The 18,639-nt window shown below is 49.3% G+C and overlaps 4 protein-coding genes across 4 annotated transcripts; 3 read left to right on the top strand and 1 right to left on the bottom strand.

Annotated features, from left to right (window-relative positions):
• Nucleotides 1-1,332: 1,332 nt before the first annotated feature.
• Nucleotides 1,333-4,558, bottom strand: LOC125545394 (putative uridine nucleosidase 2). The gene is made up of 7 exons (XM_048709317.2): nucleotides 4,180-4,558; nucleotides 3,420-3,535; nucleotides 3,257-3,316; nucleotides 2,415-2,597; nucleotides 2,145-2,249; nucleotides 1,697-2,037; nucleotides 1,333-1,608 (listed from the first exon to the last, which is right to left on the bottom strand). The coding sequence occupies exons 1-7, from the start codon at nucleotides 4,253-4,255 to the stop codon at nucleotides 1,503-1,505; spliced, it is 987 nt and encodes a 328-aa protein (XP_048565274.1). The 5' UTR covers nucleotides 4,256-4,558; the 3' UTR covers nucleotides 1,333-1,502.
• A 5,119-nt stretch (nucleotides 4,559-9,677) lies between these two features.
• On the top strand, nucleotides 9,678-11,921 carry LOC125545373 (F-box protein SKIP1). The gene is made up of 2 exons (XM_048709297.2): nucleotides 9,678-10,161; nucleotides 11,092-11,921. The coding sequence occupies exons 1-2, from the start codon at nucleotides 9,782-9,784 to the stop codon at nucleotides 11,663-11,665; spliced, it is 954 nt and encodes a 317-aa protein (XP_048565254.1). The 5' UTR covers nucleotides 9,678-9,781; the 3' UTR covers nucleotides 11,666-11,921.
• A 1,621-nt stretch (nucleotides 11,922-13,542) lies between these two features.
• On the top strand, nucleotides 13,543-14,304 carry LOC125545384 (uncharacterized). The gene is made up of 2 exons (XM_048709306.2): nucleotides 13,543-13,794; nucleotides 13,913-14,304. The coding sequence occupies exons 1-2, from the start codon at nucleotides 13,632-13,634 to the stop codon at nucleotides 14,131-14,133; spliced, it is 384 nt and encodes a 127-aa protein (XP_048565263.2). The 5' UTR covers nucleotides 13,543-13,631; the 3' UTR covers nucleotides 14,134-14,304.
• Nucleotides 14,305-17,683: 3,379 nt separating this feature from the next.
• Nucleotides 17,684-18,388, top strand: LOC125545366 (uncharacterized). Its single transcript, XM_048709284.2, has 2 exons — nucleotides 17,684-17,889; nucleotides 18,005-18,388. Exons 1-2 carry the CDS (start codon nucleotides 17,751-17,753, stop codon nucleotides 18,217-18,219), a joined length of 354 nt encoding a protein of 117 aa, XP_048565241.1. The 5' UTR covers nucleotides 17,684-17,750; the 3' UTR covers nucleotides 18,220-18,388.
• The last annotated feature ends 251 nt before the right edge of the window (nucleotides 18,389-18,639 follow it).

The raw sequence follows: 18,639 nt of genomic DNA, 5'->3' as shown, positions 1-18,639 counted from the left end.
ATGATCTCGGATCTGCAGGACATGGCATCGCTCATCACCATAGAGAGAACCTCCCAGCTACCAGACGCTTCTGCTCCAAAGAACCACTCAACCATAACCACGGATCAGGATGACGCCTAATCTGAAGTGGATTTTGAGCTTTCACTCGGGAGTAGGGGAGGCGTGGGAGGAAGGGTCCTCAACGGCGCTTCTAAGGAGGAAAGCGGTACCCCTGGGCGGCGCAGCCGAGGCCGGAATAGCCGGTCAAGGGTTCCCCCTGGACCCAAACCTGTGCCACCAGCGCCTCACCAACAAGGACTCCCGCAGCCAAGGTCGTCGTGCACCAGTATGGGTGAGGAGTGATCCAGAAAAGGGGGAGGAGTCGTACCATCAGACCCGACGAAGAAGAAGGCCCCCGCCGTGACCACCAACAACCAGGAGCCTCATCGCCCGAGCGGCCAAGGGAGCTGGCCACCAGGACCAATGAGGCCCGCCTGCCATCAAGACGCCATTGCATCACCACCCAGGGCCCCTGCCCCGGCGACTACTGCCCTACACGAGAGAACTGAAATGGTGAGATCCCCGCCACCACCATCATCGGCGGCCATGCAGGCTTGCCCGACGACCTCCTTAGATGGCGGCAAGTGAGAAGTGGGAGGGGTCCGCGAGGAAACCCTAGGCGCCGCCCATGTCGCTCGAGCGGATGACGCTAGGGCAGGGAGGGGGAGGATAAAAAGAAGGTCAGATCGTGCCCGCCATGTTACGAAAATTTTAAGGAGTTAAAGCTTTTTAAGGGTTCGGATAGAGATGCTCTCATGTACTACTCCCTCCTTCCCAAAATAAATGGCTCAACTTTGTACTAGCTTTAGGGTGTGTTTGTTTGGGTTGCAACCGCTCTAACTGGAAGGAGCTGCAGCTGAAAGGTTGGAGCTTAGTACAAAGTTGAGTCACTTATTTTGGGACGGAGGGAGTAATACATAGGGCTATGTTGCTTGTAAGCCTTTTTCATTTACACACATATAAAAAGCTTTTTTTGTTTTTGTTGTTTACTTCTACGGCTTTTGCTAAGACTTGGCCGAGGAACCTTGTGGTGGACATGTTTATCCGGGCTTCTTCTCAATGAAATGGAGCCAGCCGGGGGAGCTCCTTCCTGTTGATCCAAAATATAACATCGCAATATTGAGAACCAATTGCAGTCACTACTAGAATTTGCAGTTACGCCTCTGGCCGTCGGTATAGGCCAGATAGCCGTCGTAACAGTTGGAGGTTTGCCGACGGCATTTCTACCTATGCCGACGGCCTGACAAAAAGCTGTCGGCATAGAAAATTTCGCGATATCCAGTTATTCGGTAGTGAGTTCGATCATGACAATTCACGACGAGCAGTTCAATAATTCCACGAGACAATGTGTCTGCATGAAGTGCGTCAGAATGGGGTACACATAAATTACGGGTCGATCGACCGACGGATCTCTACGGTTTCAAATCATTTGATGACCAGATATACAGATCATGAACTCCTGATTAATTTTTGAGGAGCTCCTTGACGAAGGCGACCACCTTGGCCTTGTCCACCGTCCACGCCACCGAGATGGGCGTGTAGCCCGACCACGCGTTCTCCGACTTGAACCTGCACGCCATTGACGCAGACATCAGCACAGTGAGCTCACTGATCAAACGACGAAAGATTATAAAATACTCATTGATTGATTGATTACTTCTTGAGCCCCATGTCCATGGAGGTGTGGCCTCTGCAGATGCCCTGGGTCTCCACCCGCACCACGCCCTTCCTGAACGTGAAGAGCTCCGGCCGGACCAGCGCCGCGAGGCTCACCGGGTCGTGCAGGAACACGGCGGGGTCGCCGTACGAGTGGAGGTGCCAGTCGCTGTAGAACTTGCAGATGTCGCAGAGGAACTGCGCCTGCTTGCCCCCGGACCTCCTCAGCTCCGACAGGTCCGCCTCCGTGAAGCTCACCTGGGTGGTGATGTTGAGGCCGACCACGGCGATGTCCGCGCCCGACGTGAACACCATGTCCGCCGCCTCTGGGTCGCTGTGGATCTGTTGATCGTCCAAGAGACATCAGCACAACTTAGTCCAAGGTGAAATGAACCAAAGCTGAGTGCAGAAATTGAAATTATTCGAGGGATGTGTAGTGGTGACATTACGTTTGCCTCGGCTGAAGGGGTGGCATTCCCTGCTGCAAAGAAGGCTCCACCCAGCACCACTATCTTCTTCACCTTGCTCACAAAGGAGGGGTCCATCTTGATGGCCTGAATAAAGATTCAGAAAATGTTCATCTCCAGCAGAGGTTTTTCAAACAAAATTGTTTTTAGACAGAAACATTGATCTCCTGCACGATTCACATGCACAACCCCCCTGAAAATGAAATCATTCCGAGGTGCTTAAATAAATATATTAACAGAGAAAGAATGTACCAATGCGAGGTTGGTCAGAGGGCCCAAGGCGAGCACCGAGACCTCCCCGGGGAACTGCGACACCTTGTCGACCAGAAACTCTGCGGCGGTTTGCTCTGCTTTCTTGGTGGTAGGTTCAGGAACTGATACGTTCCCGAGGCCATCGGATCCGTGAACAAAGTCGGCAACTTGCGGCTTCCCTCCCTGCGATTCAGAGAAAGATATGAGCAGTTCAAATTTCTATCTCACAACACATACTGACTTTCCTCTCAAAAGAAAAATGCATTCATAACTGAAGAAACAACTGAATATGCAAGTTCAGAAGGTGTTATGAAGATAAATGGTACAATTAGAATAGGCAGGTACTGGAGATTTGCTTAACAAACCAAAGTGTCAGACTTGACTTGCAACTTCCATTTGAGATCTCTAGTCCATTCTGAGAAAGCTTTGCATGCTAATTAATGTGTGCACTGCTGACACATACCACGTACAGTACTAAATATGCAAGTTCAGATGATGGTGAGTTCTGACAGAATAGGCAGGTGTTGCAGATTTGCTTAATAAACCAAGGTTTCAGACATATGACTGTCAACTTCCGTTAGAGACATTCTAAGGAAGCTTTGCATGCTACTGAATGCATGCTGAACTGTTGATACACTGTCTAATCTCTGAACAGTTGTATTCGAATGTTTGGCAAATGCGGTAACAATTGTCGAAACTACAGATTCTGCGAGCGTATTCGACTGGTTGTAAATATAACTGGTTGTACCGGTGGTTTGGGGCTCCCCACCCCCTTCTTCTATAATGAATGATACGCACACTCGTGTGTATTCGAGAAAACAGATTCTGCGAGCGGGGTATACCTTGAGAGGCTCGGCGCTGCCCTCCGCCACCGGCACGTCGGGGCGGCCTGCCTTCTCACACTGCCAAGCCAATCAAACAGGATTTTTCCTTTTCAGCAGAGTTATCAGTTAAAATTCAGCAAAATATAAATTGCAATGGAGGGTTGATGCCAGTGCTACTTGCCAGTATCAAGGCGTTGCGGGTGGCGTATGCGGTGGTGCAGTTGCCGAAGATGGTGGTGAGCCCTAGGACCTCCACGCCCGGCGCTTGGAACGCCATCATGATCGCCACGCTGTCGTCTGGCAACGGTGGACATGCCGGAGGAGCAGATTAGTAACACAGGGAGGAAAAGGGAAGATGGCCGCAGTGATGCCCTCTCCTTCCGAGGTCCGAATAAGAAAAGAGTGTCTGCCTACGTGCTAAAATGATGCAAAAGGAGTAAACGTACTTCATCGATTCTATATTAGTTGTCGCTGATTTAGCACAAAGTTTAGTATGGATTCGGAGGGAATACTAACGTAGTAACCAGAAGTAGCTTTGTTTCGCTTTCGACTGAAAGGCGGGAGGAGGATCAGCTACTGGCATCCATTCTACACAATGCTACTTTTAGCATCTCCGAGACCCGGGGAGTGCCAACATCGCAGGACTAGTCAACAACGGATTAGAAGGGAGAGAGGAAGAACTTGGGGCAGGTGTGCCGGTAAATTAGATTAGTACTCCCTTCGTTCTAAATTAGTCGTCGTAGAAATGAATGTATTTAGAACTAAAATACATCTAGATGCATCCATACATGCGACAAGTAATTCGGAACGAAGGGAGTACTATATTAGCTGGACTCCATGGATGGGGAATGGGGATCAGGCCAGGATGCTCGTATTTTTTGGTATGGCGGATCAAGCAAGGAATGGGATCAACGCAGGATCCAGATGAGGAAGGTAGGTACCTATGCCGGGATCGGTGTCGATGATGAGCTTCATCGCCTCCTCCGCCGGCTGGATCTGATGCCCGTTCGCCGCCATGGATCGCCGCCCGCCCGGTCGATCGCTCGGTGGGTAGGTGGAACCTTCCCTCCGTCGGTCACTCTGTCTCCTCTGCCTGGAACTTACTTCTTCCGTCCGTCCTCTCTGTTTGCCCTGGCTGGGCAGAGAATTTTCCGCGTTTGGCCAAGTAACAAGTAGAGATCGATCTTGTCACATGCTGCTGCTGACTGTCGTGGGTTAGTCCGATCTGGACGCCAATGGCAGATGAGTGTGTGAGATCAGCCTCCGCCGTCTCCGCATTAGCCAAGGCCAGCGTGCACGCCTATTTTCGCATGATTTCTTTTCCTTTCCCGGGGGAAACTATGAGGTTTATTATTCCTCTATGTCTATAAAAGCATCTATAGTCGCGCATACCAAATCCGGCACCCTACACGTCCGCGGACAATGACTTGTCAGTCCTCAAATCACCTCATCCACATTTATATACCCGGTACCCTAAATCCATACTACGCATGCAACATAAAGCTAAACTACGTAGATCATCAACGAAACAGATGGACATAATCCGAGCCTCCAGCCGCCCCTCACCGGTCCTCCTCGCGCCACCAGCTAGCCAAGGCCATACCGTGACGGACCTGGGCAGGACGCCAGATCCATAGCCATCGAGGCCATCCATCTGCACGCAGCCGCCACCCTCGCTGAATGGAGCGCCGCGCGCCACCGCCACCACCCAATCTTAGGTCACCGCCCGCCATGGAGGCTTCGATCGTCGCCGCCCTGACTGCCACCCCCGGCCTCCTCGCATGAAACACCTTCTCCGCCTAACAGGGGATACCGCGGCGACCACCCGTCCTGGAGCCAATGGCGTCGAGCCCGCCGCCATCGCGGCCCTTGCCAGTGGCAGCAGCGGCTGAGGATGGAACGGAGGGAGTCCGGCAGCTAGGGTTAGGGGGAGGGGGGGCTGGCATCGTCCGAGGGGTTTAGCAAAAGAGTGTATGTGTACGTAGTAAAAATGATACAAAAGGAGAAAAGGCACTCCCTCCTATCCATATTAGTTGCCGCTGATTTAGTACAAAGTTTAATATGGATAGGAGAGAATACAAATATATTCCCTCTGTCCCATAATATAAGAACGTTTTTGACACTAGTCTAACCAAAACTAGCTTTGTTTCGCTTTCGACTGAAAAACAGAAGGAGGATCAGCTACTAATATCCATTCTACTTCTACTACTACTACACTACTACTTTTAGCATCTCCAAGATCCAGAGAGTGTGAGAACGGTTATGTGGGGCCCACACCGTAGGACCAGTCAAGAGATAACGGGAAGGAAGAAGGACGAAGGAAGGAGGAAGGAGGAATTTCAGGCGGTAAATTAAATTGCTTATGTACTAGTACTAGCCGGACTCCATGGATGGGGGAATGGTGGGGATCAGGCCAGGATGCTCGTAGTTTTCGGTGTGGCGGATCGAGCAAGGGAATTGGGTACGGGTTCGATGGGATCAATGGAGGGTCGGGATGAGGTAGGTAGGGTAGGGTCGGTGTCGACGATGAGCTTCGTCGCCTCCTCCTCCGCCGGCTGGATCTGGCGCCCGTTCGCCGCCATCGATCGCCGCGCGCCCGGTCGATGGCTCACTCTGTCTTGTTCCTTCCGTTCCCTGCTTCTGGGCAGAGAGTTTTCCGTGTTTGGGCAAGTAGTAACAGGTAGAGATCGATCTTGTCACATGCTTGCTGATGACTGGCCCAGCACTGTCGGTTAGTCCGATCTGGACGTCAATGGGTAGATGAGAGTGATCAACACGTGAAAAACTACACAGGTGGAGGTGGGGGTGGGGTGAAAAGAAAAACCACATTGAGATAGATTAAATGATGCAAGTGGGTTCGTGTCCGCATTAACCAAGGCCAGACGTGCACAGCCATTTTGGCATGGTTCTTTTTCTAGCGAAAACGATGAGCTTTATTCCTCTATAAGAGCGTACCAAATCCTGCACTCAATACAGACAGTGACCGGCCAATTCTTAAATGGCCTCGTCCACAGTCGTATATCTCGTATCCGGTACCCTAAATGGGTACTACGCATGCAGCATGAACCTAAACTACGTAGATCATCAACGAAACAGACAGACATAGAAATGGACATAATCCAAACATTGGAATCCACATAATCATCAACCAAAAGAGCACCACAATACAGCCGACGGACGGACAGGTTCTATGCTAAAAATTACTAAGAACGGAAATAAAGCCGGAGAGAGGGTCGAGCTTCACTTCCTCGCCGGCCTTTTGTCCTTTTGGCCACCGGTGCTGGTGTAGGCATCAGCGGCAAGAGGCGAGGAAGACGCCGGACCGCGGTTCTTGAGCGACAACTTCAGGAGGAGCTTCGGGTGCGCATGGTACGTACTCCTTGTCCGTCGTAGAGGCCTCTGTGCGGTGGCACGACTGCTGCTTCTTCCTCCTTGACACCGGAGGAGAGGATGATCTCCTCCTTCCTAGAGAGGCTGACCGTTGTGGAGGTCGATAGCCCCATAGAGTGATGGCAGTGGCTCAACAATCCAGATCTGGAGCCACCACATGCTGGCAGTGAGCAGAGAGGAGTGGATATGACACGGGCATGGACGGCGCGGGAGCCATGCTTAAATAGTCGTGCTAGGCAAACGGATGGGCAGTTGGCTTCAATGCGGTGCCACCGACCAGAGTAGACTTCTAGGTGCCTCGGCAGCATTGCATTGAAGCAGCGCCGCGCGCCTGCTTGTCCGATCACGTCGCTATGACTGGCATCAGTGCCACCGAGTCACGTCCGCTCTGGGCGGCCTGATCGGCATGAATGTGCGACAACCATTTCACACATAAAAGATTCTGGTGAGACTTGTCGGTCTTGCATGCACGTGCGGCGGACGTTCGGACTCCCATAAACCTTTGCATGTATTTGTGCATTGGTTCATAATGGGCACCGAAACTAGTGTATCCCCTCTAGTTGCGAGGGTCCTATGGAGTACAAACCAATTGTGTTGGGTCGGTCAAAAAATCTCATGTAATGTACTTCCTCGGTTCCTAAAAATAAGTCTATTTAGAGATTTTATTAATATACACATACGGATAAATATAAACGTATTTCAGAGTGTAGATTCACTCATTTTAAAACAGAGGGAGTAGCACACAAACTAATGCCCTCTCTGTCCCAAAAAACTTGTCGCGCGCACTGTACAGTTACCCTTTTGCAAAAAAGTCCTCATACTTTCAAAAATTACAAACAAACCCCTGTCTCCTTCTTTCGTCCACTCCCATTCCCCGCACGTCATCGACCACCTCCAATGTTGCCTCATAACCGCAAGAATCGTGGATTTGGGGGAGAAATGAGGATAGGGCGAGGGGAAGGGGATTTCGGTCGAGACGAGGGCGAGGGGAATGGCTCGAAATTTGAAACTGCCGCCCCACTACATCTGGCGCCACTCACCGGCAAAGAAACCTACGCCGCCTATGACATGTGGGGCCCACAATCGCGGCGCGAGCGAACCAGTGCACGTCACTCGAGTCGGACCAGGAATCCGACCAGGGAACACCTGGGGCTGTACCCCGCACGATCTGGGCTGATTGAGCGGTCGACCCACGGCCGCTCGTTTCAGCCAGATAGCACGCGTTTTTAAGAATTTAGGTTTTTTAGTCCTTTAAATTAGATTTTCGAAATTTTGAAAAAACAGGGCTCCATCGAGCCCGGGTGCAAGAAATCCACCCCGGGATTCAGCACACAACTCTTGTAATTTCAAAAATTATAAACAAACCCCTGTCTCCTTCTTGTGTCTACTCCCATCCCCCGCACGTCGCCGGCCACCTCCAATGTCGCCTCATAACCGCAAGAATCGTGGATTTACGGGAGAAAATGGGGGGGAGAAATGAGGATAGGGCGAGGGGAAGGGGATTTCGGGCGAGACGAGGGCGAAGGGAATGGCTCGAAATTTGAAACTGCTGCCCTACTACGTCTGGCGCCACTCACCGGCAAAGAAACCTACGCAGCTTATGTCACGTGGGGCCCACCAACACGGTGCGAGAGAACGCGACGCGGCACGAGCGGACCATGTGCGCGACGCTCGAGTCGGGCCAGGAATCCGACCAGGGAACACTTGGAGCTATACGCCGCACGATCTGGGCTGATCGAGCGGTCGACCCACGGCCGCTCGTTTCAGCCGGATAGCACGCGCTTTTAAGAATTTATTTATGTTTTTTGATGAATCCTTCAAATTAGATTTCCGAAATTTTGAAAAACAGGGCTCCATCGAGCCCGGGTGCAAGAAATCCACCCCGGGAGCACGTCGCTACAGGTGTCGCGAAGAGGAGAGGATATGACATGGGCATGGATGGCGCGGGAGCCATGCTTAAATAGTCGTGCTAGGCGAACGGATGGGCAGCTGGCTTTAGTGCGGTGCCACCGACCGGAGTAGACTTCTAGGTGCCTCACCAGCATTGCATTGAAGCAGCGCTATGACTGGCATCAGTGCCGCCGAGTCATGGCCGCTCTGGAACGGCCTGGCCGGCATGAATGTGCGACAATCATTTCGCACGTAGAGGGTTCCGGTGAGACGTGGTGGTCTTGCGTGTACATGCAGTGGACGTTCTAACATCTGTAAACCTCTGCATGATTTGCGCATCCCCTCTAGTTGCGACTTGCCAGGGTCCTATGGAGTACAAGCCACTCGTGTTGGGTCGGTCAAAAAAGCCCATGTAATGTATTTCCTTCGTTCCTAAATACTATAAGTCTGTTTAGATATTTCAATGTGGATTCCATATGGATAAATATAAACATATTTTAGAATGTATGTTCACTCATTTCGAAATAGAGGAAGTAGCACGCAAATCAATACTCACTGTCAAAAAAGCTTGCCGCACACTATATGATTACCTTTTTGCAAAAAAGTCCTTATACTTTCAAAAATTACAAACAACCCCCCGTCTCCTTCTTCCGTCCAGTCCCATCCCCCGCATGTCGCCGGCCATCTCCAATGTCGCCTCGTAACCGCAAGAATCGTGGATTTGCGGGAGAAAATGAGGGGAGAAATGATGATAGGGCAAGAGAAAGGGGATTTCGGGCGAGACGAGGGCGAGGAGAATGGCTAGAAATTTGAAATTGCCGCCTCACTACATCTGGCGCCACCCCCCGGCAAAGAAACTTATGCAGCCTATGACATGTGGGGCCCACCACCGCGGTGCGAGAGAGCACGACGCGACGCTCGAGTCGGACCAGGAATCCGACCAGGGAACAGCTGGAGCTGTATGCCGCACAATCCACGGCCGCTCTTTTCAGCCAGATAGCACGCTCTTTTAAGAATTTAGGTTTTTTTGAATCCTTTAAATTAGATTTTCGAAATTTTGAAAAACAGGGCTCCATCGAGCCCGGGCGCAAGAAATCCACCCCGGGAGCACGTCGCTGCAGGTGTCCACACACACACTGACACACACAACTCTTGTGGAGAGCATTCTCAAAAAAAAAAAAAAACTCTTGTGGAGAGCGGCGTGGCGTGTCTTCTTCCAGATCCCCAAAGGAAAACCCGAAAAGAAAAGCAAGCGGAGGCGAGATGGCGACGGGAGGCGAGGCCGACGAGCCGGCGGCGCCGGAGGGGGAGGGGGAGGGGGAGAGGGACTGGGCGGATCTGACGCCGGTGTGCCTGGCGGAGGCGTTCTCGCGGCTGGGCCCGGAGGACCTGTGGCGCGGCGCCATGCCGTGCTGCCGCGCCTGGCGGGCGGCCGCGCGCTCCCGGCCGGCGCTCTTCGCCGCGCTCGACCTCGAACCGGCCTTCGAGGCCGTCGGCGCCGACGCCGCCGAGTGGTGGACGCCCGCCTTCCAGCGCCGCGTCGACGCCATGCTCCGCTCCGCCGCCTCGCTCGCCGCCGGGGAGCTCCGCGTGGTCCGGGTCCGGCACTGCTCCGGCGACGCCCTCGCATCCGCCGCCAAGAGGTTCGCGCAACCTTACAATCCTACAATCCTCCTACCGCTGCTCTGAACCGTCCTTCCAGGCCTCACCCGCTCACCTGTAAACATATAAATCCAATAGGATTCCTCTGTGGAGGGAAGCTCGATTAAAAATCCAAACGAGATTAATTCCATGTGGGAGGATGTTGAGGGTAACCACCCTTGCAACATGGAAAGGAAACTAGTAATCACACCATTGTTGCCATCCACTTGCTATTAGTTGACTATATCAGTTTCATGTGGGTACATGTTCTAGAATTAGGATTTCTTCATAAATGATCTTAGGTTACATGTTTTATTCTTTCACTCTCGCAGCTTCGGTGTCGCTTTGTTCCAGAGTTCTAGATGCTTCTCTGGTTGGTAGATGACTAGTTTTGGGGGTCGTCTACATTAGATTAGTGAACATCACGTCTCTTTGTCCCTACTTCTGTTAAGTACTATATGAAGCTGGAGTTTTTAATTCACATTTTGAGGAGATCTGTTGGCTGATGATGTTTATATAGGCTGCTAGCTTCATTGATTACCACACTACTGACTGTTTCGAAACCACCTCTGGCAACCTACTATGCTGTAATAACCCCTGTTTGTCACAAGAATGTGGTGCTAGAGAAGTATACTCGTTTTGGAATGTTTTTCGCGTTTCGAGGATATAGACCATAAAGCAAAGATGACATTGAGTGGAAATGATAGATCCTATACTGTGCCAACTTGCATCTTAATGTGATCCCCTTACCTGATGATGTCAATCATAACCCTTCTCATGGTCCATAGTTGTTTCTGGGGCAATAAGAGTGTACATGGCGACAACTATTTGCTTGGACTTGACGTGTCCATATGTATGACTAACTGGTCTTATCTTTTCGCTTGGATTGGATGTATCATTATGAGTTTATCGATTCGTTCATTCATATGTAGCTCCCCACAGCTCAGCATCCTTTCCATCCAAAGCAGCCCGAGCGTAACTGACCGATCAATGCTCACTGTTGCATCCTGCTGTCCTATCCTCACAGAATTGGACATCAGCTACTGCTACGAGGTTTCATACAAGTCACTCGAAGTGATTGGGCAGAGCTGCCCTAACCTCGTGGTCCTTAAGAGGAGCATATTCAACTGGCTTGATTCATCAGAGCATGTTCGAACAGTCCCAGCAGAGTATCTAAGAGCATGCCCCCAGGACGGCGACAGGGAAGCAATAGCGATCTCGAGGTCCATGCCGAAGCTGAAACAACTCGTGCTCAAGTTCGCGAAGCTATCTGGCGTCGGCCTCAACTCGATCGCAGAAGGATGCAAGGAGCTGGAGGTTCTGGACCTGTTTGGCTGCGCGAATTTGACGAGCAGGGGGATAGAACAGGCTGCTGCTAACCTGAAGAACCTGGAGACGCTTGTGAAGCCCAACTTTTACATACCGAGGTCGGCTTTCCACATGGAGAGGTACGGGCACTGGCAGTTATACGATGAGAGGTTCCAGACAAATGTATTTCAGATATGAAAAGAATGACCCTCGTGTTCTCAAGGGTCACCTCCGACTGATCGTATGCTCGTTACTGTTATATACAGTATGTGTATGACAGGTATGTTTGTTTGGAGAGCAGTAACATTCTGTTATATACATGGGAGATGGTTTTGCTTCCAGTATTTGTAAATTTATTTATGTACAATTATACGTTGTGGTTTATGTGTGTGGTATGTTTAGACCCTGGTAATTCTTCATTGGATGAACACATCCGATCTATGTTTGTGCGGTATGTTAGACCCTCATGGAGCATAGCTTTGTTTATTTGATGCTGATCCAAACCACCTTTGGTAATTTGATGCTGACCCAATCCACCTTTTGGTAATTTGATGCTGATCCAAACCACCTTTTTGGTTATGGCGACCTTTCTTTCTGTTCCATATAATGTGGAAACAGATGCGACGAATTCTTTGATGGGCGGATTACGCATTGCCATCTGGGCAGTTGGGATCATGATCTGGCATACGCCTGAGAGCATAGACATCTCATGCAACATGAAAAGAAACACTCCATAGAAGCTTATTTTGTAGACAGCACATATGAGTGCCCACCTTTCAGTGTCTCAAACCTGCCCTGGAAAGAGGAGGTGACTGCCTTCCAGTTCAGTCAGTGTGTAACATCATTCTTTTCAGGATGACCACTGCTGCGTCTAACTTTATTTTCTGAAGAACGGTTTCATGGTCTGTGCAAACCTCTCATAACCCAACAAATGTACCACTATTTCCATAAGATTTTTGTTTTATTGATGCATATGCACCTAGGAGCCAAAGGCAATTACCGCAGAAAAGCGTAAGCGAAGCGGAAGGCCACAGCTTAGAGCAATGAGCGCTTAAGCGCAGCTTAATCGCACTTAAGCGTTCTTTGAAATTGGCTAGAATTTGACAGATTTTGAATGATATACGCATGAAAATAGGAAGCATGGCACATGGGTAATTGAAGTAGCATCTGAAATACAGTTCACACAATAGCAAATACATATCAGGTTAGCATAGCAAGCAAAATAACAACTAAAATGCAGTTCAGTTCAAATAGACATAACCTAACAGATATCATGTGGACAGAATTTTGCCAAAATATGAAGGAAATAGTTCTTGAACATAGCCTAGCAATAAGATAAATAGCATATTACCATTATTGCGCAAGCAGACCAGCAGAAGAAGTACAAAAATTGCCAAATTTTGGTCAAATTTAAATAAAAAACGCTTAATCTACCGCTCAGCGCTTAATCGCGCTTAAGCGTCACTTAAAAACGCTTTCTTGAACAATTGCATCTGAAAACTCAGAGCTAAAAGAACCATTCATATACATCTGGGGAGAGGAAAAGGCCGCACCGCATCCTGATCTGATAGGGCCTTCCTTTCATTTAGTCTAGTCACCAACAAAAGAAGAAAACACACAATCACAGAATATTTACATTGCAGCCTGCCTGTGGTCTAAGAAAAAAAACTTGTAGGTTAGAGCTGGCAACAATTCCATGTTGGGAGCATCATGGAATCTCTCTCTGCTCCAATCACATGCACAAACTGAAAAGCAACCAAATGTTCCCTTGTTAACCCCAGCAGCAGTGGTGGCAAGTAGAACTGAGGCAAAAGATTTGGCACTGTTGCTTGTTTTGGGGTCGTGCTAATCAGCAATTGTATTATGGGAGGGAGAGTACTTAAAACCTGATTTTGTGTGCTAACAAAAAGAGTGAGAAAACACAAAGCACCTCCAGCTCACAACACAGTGTCTGACCCATAAAGAACAAAGCTGGCATGTTGCCACCATATGAACTCAACTTAACTAGTGGAGTAGCTTCTTTTTTCGTGCAACCGGCGGGAACTCTGTCTTTTCATATATAGAAGAAAAGAATTGACTATTAGTAATAAGGAAAAGTAGCCGAAAACCGAGGAGTAGCACACTTTCCAGCCCCCAGGAGCTATAAGAGGAGCCTCCACGACACATGCTCCACATCGAAGTTCCATCTTACAACATGAGGAAACACACTCTCGCCCTCTTCCTCCTGCTCCTCACCTTTGCCTCCCATGGGGCATGGTGCGCAGCAGCTGCGAGAAGCGCCATGGCCGAGGATGCAGCTCATCATCATCTGACGCCTCATCACCATGGTTGGTATTAACTATTAAGTGTGCATCCATCTCATCTCCTCTTTGCTCTCTACCTTCTTGATATACTATCTCTTAACTATTCCTGGAATCGCTGTTTCATACTTTCCAAAAACCCAAGGCAAGAGGTTGCTGGAGATACAGACTCCCAGGAAGGTTGGGCACGCGACAGGTGGATCTGGAGGGGGCAGCAGCGGCGCCGGCAAGAGCGGTGGCGGCGGCACGGACACAAGGCCACACAACAGCAAGAATGGCGGTGCCATGGCGCTGCCAACTCAAGCAACCTCCGTCCTGGCGCTGGTTTTCACCACTACCGTTCTTCTCTCGGCGCTCAGCTTCTGAAGTCCTATACTCATTTCGATTGCGGGCACGGTACTAGTATGTGTGTATTGTTGCAGTTTCATAAACTGTTTGCATAATGTTTGTGGGTATCGGAGTGATATGCTGTTTGCTGGCTATAGTATTTATCCTGTTTGTGTGCTTCCTAAATTGTTGAATTACTTGTGTTGACTAGCCAGTGGAATCTATATTATTCATCAGTATATAGTCAGTCAGCTCAAAAAGTTAGTTAGGGATCTAAAAGTTGTGTCTTGATTGTGCAATCATATCACTGCACAGTAATAAGAACAATCAGTACAAAGAACGTTCCGAAATTCAAACAACCATGATACTAAAGACAATCAGCGGCAAGAAGAGAACAGAAGCCTTCGGGCCAAAATATGATCGTTAACAGTAGAAGTAGAGCAGGCAGCCATGGAAGAAAATGGAAGGAATGGCGAGAAGAACCACCAAAGCTTGAGGGTGAGAAACGGCGGCTCAGAGTAAAACCTTTCGCCGAATGAAATCACATCACGCTACTACCGTCCCGGGACGAGTCGGGGGAGGCAGCCATAAGACCGGCCTTTCAGTTTCTCCTCGCTGCCACACATCACCATCGCATTTGTACCAAGAACGACAATGCGATCAAAAACAGAGAATAAAAAAGAACTGGTAAGAGAGAAGAAGCGACGACAAGAAGACAATCAAACCCAATAAGAAACTGGGATGGGGGCCAAACTTTCAATCAGTGCAAACATAATTCTTTTCAGGATGACTACTGCTGCATCTAATTTTACTTTATTGAGAAGAAACGAACACCCTCTATGATTTCATAAGTCCAGTTTCATGATCTGTACTATTTGTGTAAGATTACTTTTTAGCTGGTGTCCTTGCTATTTTCTACTGATTTAACTATTCTTGTGCAGAAAACGTCAAAACTTGGGCTAGAAGGGCCGTTCAAATTTCGGCAAAAACGACATCTCAGAAAGGCAAAGATCACCGTATCCCGTTCTGACCGGACCTTCCTTTCGTGTAGTCAGTAACCAAAAGAATCAATCTCACGCATTTTTACATCACAGCCTGCATGTGGTCTCCAAAAAATTATTGTAGGTTAGAGCTGGCAAAAAGTAATGGAATCGATGCGCCAAGCACATGCACTGAAAAACAACCAAATGTTCTGCTTGCCGTGGCTTTTGCTTTGTCCCCTCTTATCCCCCCAGCAGAATCATCGGTCGTGCCAAATAGCACCGAAGCAAAAGATTTCATACTATTGGCTTGTCTTTGGAGTGGTGCCAATCCACAATAGTATTAAGGGAGAGCACTAATCCTGATTGTGTGAGCCAACAAAAGAGTGAGAAAGGCACACAATAGTATTATATGAGAGTACCAATCCTGATTTTGCGGGCTAACAAAAGAGTGGGAAAGGCAGAGCACAAAGCACATCCAGCTCAGTATATGCCCCAGAAAGAACAAAGCTCAATTGGTGCCACCATGAACTTAGCCAGTGGAGTATATCTACTCTCCAGCCTCCAGGAATTATAAGAGGAGCCTCCGCACACGCTGCACATCGGCGTTTCTCTGTTGGTCCATCTCAAGATGAGGAAAGGCGCTCTCGCTCTCTTTCTCCTCCTGCTCACCTTTGCTTCCCATGACGGATGGTGTTCCGCAGCTGCGAGGAGCGCCATGGCTGAGGAGGATGCAGCACATCATCATCTGAGGCCTCATCACCTTGGTTGGTATTTTGTGTGCATCCATCTCCCCTTCGCTCTCCAATTTCTTGATATATTTCAGGTTCCCTGAGCCCTGTCATGAAGCTAAATCTCTTACAAAAGCACTCCTGGGTACGCTGTTTTGCTTTTCAGAAACCCAAGGCAAGAGTCTCCTGGAGATGCAGAGTCCCAGGAAGGTTGGGCGGGCGACGGGTGGTGCCGGAGCAGGCGGCGGCGGCGGCAGGAACACCGGTGGCGGAGCCACGGACACGAGGCCACACAACGGCAAGAACATTGCCACGGCGCTGCCAGCTCCAGCGACCTCCGTCCTGGCGCTGGTTTTCACCACCAGCACCATTCTTCTCTCCGCGCTCAGCTTCTGAAGTTCAAGCACCAGTATTCGTCCAGTGTTGCAGTTTCAGAAATTGTTTGCCTGATGATGTTTGTCGGTATCGGAATGGTATGATGTTTGCTGGCTACTGCTATTATTTGTCCTGTATGAGTGCTTCCTAAGTTGTTGAATTGCCTGTATACTGGGTTCGTACTAGTCATAGAGACACTAATAAATCAGGGAATGAAAATCCCCCATGAGTGCTGTTAGAAAAACGGCCAGATATGCATGCAAGTTCTTCTCCAATGGAAGCAATCGCTAGGATAATATCCTGCTCTCCAGTGTGTTGACCAGCCACCAGCCAGTGGAATCTATGCTGTTCGCCAAGTGTAAGCAAGATATATTCAGCCGGCTCAAGATATACTCGTGCAATCATATCACTCTACAGTACACCCTCCGCAAAAACGTCGGGAGTACTGATAAGGAAACTCCCGGACAACCATAATACTAACAAAGACAATCAGTAGCAAGAAGAAAACGAAAGCCTTGGGGGCAACAGAGGATCGTTAACAGTAGCAGACAGCCATGGAGGAACGGCGAGAAGAAGCAGCAAAGCTTGGGGGATCCGGGATAAAAACGGCCGGCGGCTCGGAGTAAAACCTTTCGCCGAATGAAATCACATCAGCCTACTACCATCCAGGGGAGGCAGCCGTAAGACCGGCCTTTCGGTTTCTCCTCACTGCTGCACATCGCATCACCAAAGTGTATTTACAGGGCAATTCGGCTAGCGCTCGCCTGCTGGGCCGGCATTCCAGGCCAGGCATCGCAAATGATTATTCATGCGATCCTCCCGCTAGCCTACCAAGTAAACACAGCAACACCTCTAAAGAAAAGAAAAGGAGAAACAAACCGCAACAGCCAACCATACATTTGATCTCAGGAGCTCCACATGTGCCTACAGCACAAAACAATCCTCGCGTGCGCACGGTGCGTACAAATCCGTAAAAATATTCAGCATTTGCCACGGTTTTGTTTGAAAAGCTCTAGCTGAGAAATTTCTTTCCTGGCTTCTCCTCCAGCACAGAATAATTCTTGCTGCAGAGCGGCAGCGCCGATGAAACCGGTTTCCTCCCAATTTGTTACCATTTCTCCAAGCAAGTATGCAAGAATCTGAAAAATCATCCAGAAGTAAAAAAGTTCGAAAGAAAAGATCAAACGACAGGCACCTGCCGCGGCAGCCATACTGTTCCTGCCTATCTTTTTTGTTCAGCTATGCACATGCATGCATGTTAACACTGCAGATATTTCAAACTACAGAAGGTACACACTATTCTTGCCTATCTATTTCTGAAGTTTAAACTTATGAAGAATGAGAAAACAAATAAGTTTTGCAATTTATCACAGAGAAACAAGTCCATGGAAATCTCACGATATCCAGTTATTCAAGCTATCCCTGTTGAGATAAGGATGGCCCAGAAAGAACAAAGCTCAACTGGTGCCACCGTGAACTTAACTCTGTGGAGTATAGCTACTCTCGAGCCTCCAGGAATTATAAGAGAAGCCTCCGTGAGTTTCTCTTGGTCACCAGTCCCATCCCCAAGATGAGGAAAGGCGCTCTCACTCTCTACCTCCTCCTCCTACTCACCTTTGCTTCCCATGGCATACCGTGTGCTGCAGCTGCAAGAAGCGCCATGGCCGAGGAGGATGCAGCTCATCATCGTCTGAGGCCTCATCAACATGGTTGGTATTTTGTGTGCATCCATCTCCTCTTTGCACTCTACTTTCTTGATGATTGTCATGAAGCAAAATCTCTTAACAAAAAGTATTCCATGAATTGCTGCCTTTCACTTTGCAGAAACCCAAGGGGAGAGGATGCAAACTGCCAGGAAGGTTGGGCGCATGGCAGGTGGCTCTGGAGAAGGCAGCGGTAGGAACACTGGTGGTGGCGCCGCAGACACAGGGCCGCGCCGCACCAAGAACGGCGGCACTGTGGCACGGCCGGCTTCGGCGACCTCTGCTTTGGCGCTGGTTTTCACAGCTACCGCCCTTCTCTCCACGCTCAGCTTCTGAAGCGCTCATCTTGTGGTGTTGCAGTATCAGAAACTGGTTGCCTGATGTTTGTCAGTGTCGAACAGTTGTGTTTACCGGTCTCCATCCTGTCTGTGGAAGTTACTGGAGTCACATCCCCTTATTTGTTGTCAGTAAAACGATCAGGCATGAATGAAAAAGTTGTTATACATGGAAATCGACTAATACTAGGATATATTCAGAGATCTGCATGTTATGTTATGTTAGACTAGGCAGACTGTTCATCAGTGTAAGCAATATATATTCAGCCAGCTTAAAAAGTTAGATGTTTCGGCCCAGGGATCTTGACATTCTCCTTTTCTGTACAGTAAGAAACAATCAGCGGCAGCAAGAAGGCCCGGAAACTCGCACAGAAGCCATGGAAGAGAAGGAAAAAAGAAACATCAAAGCTTTGGGATCTAT

This window comes from Triticum urartu, chromosome 1A (assembly GCF_056163025.1).
Source record: "Triticum urartu cultivar PI428250 chromosome 1A, HENAU_Tu73, whole genome shotgun sequence".
Classification (NCBI taxonomy): Eukaryota; Viridiplantae; Streptophyta; class Magnoliopsida; order Poales; family Poaceae; genus Triticum; species Triticum urartu.
This window is presented reverse-complemented; position numbering and strand designations above follow the sequence as displayed.

What these genes read in the sequence shown, in the direction of transcription:
- LOC125545394 (XM_048709317.2), bottom strand. Translation starts at nt 4,255, where the DNA reads ATGGCGGCGAACGGGCATCAGATCCAGCCGGCGGAGGAGGCGATGAAG. An exon ending in CCCGCAACGCCTTGATACTG is followed by an intron (nt 3,317 to 3,419) that starts GCAAGTAGCACT and finishes TTGGCTTGGCAG; the next exon opens with TGTGAGAAGGCAGGCCGCCC. An exon ending in CTCTGACCAACCTCGCATTG is followed by an intron (nt 2,250 to 2,414) that starts GTACATTCTTTC and finishes ATCTTTATTCAG; the next exon opens with GCCATCAAGATGGACCCCTC.
- LOC125545373 (XM_048709297.2), top strand. Translation starts at nt 9,782, where the DNA reads ATGGCGACGGGAGGCGAGGCCGACGAGCCGGCGGCGCCGGAGGGGGAG. An exon ending in CTCGCATCCGCCGCCAAGAG is followed by an intron (nt 10,162 to 11,091) that starts GTTCGCGCAACC and finishes ATTCATATGTAG; the next exon opens with CTCCCCACAGCTCAGCATCC.
- LOC125545366 (XM_048709284.2), top strand. Translation starts at nt 17,751, where the DNA reads ATGAGGAAAGGCGCTCTCACTCTCTACCTCCTCCTCCTACTCACCTTT. An exon ending in TCTGAGGCCTCATCAACATG is followed by an intron (nt 17,890 to 18,004) that starts GTTGGTATTTTG and finishes TTCACTTTGCAG; the next exon opens with AAACCCAAGGGGAGAGGATG.
- LOC125545384 (XM_048709306.2), top strand. Translation starts at nt 13,632, where the DNA reads ATGCTCCACATCGAAGTTCCATCTTACAACATGAGGAAACACACTCTC. An exon ending in TCTGACGCCTCATCACCATG is followed by an intron (nt 13,795 to 13,912) that starts GTTGGTATTAAC and finishes CAAAAACCCAAG; the next exon opens with GCAAGAGGTTGCTGGAGATA.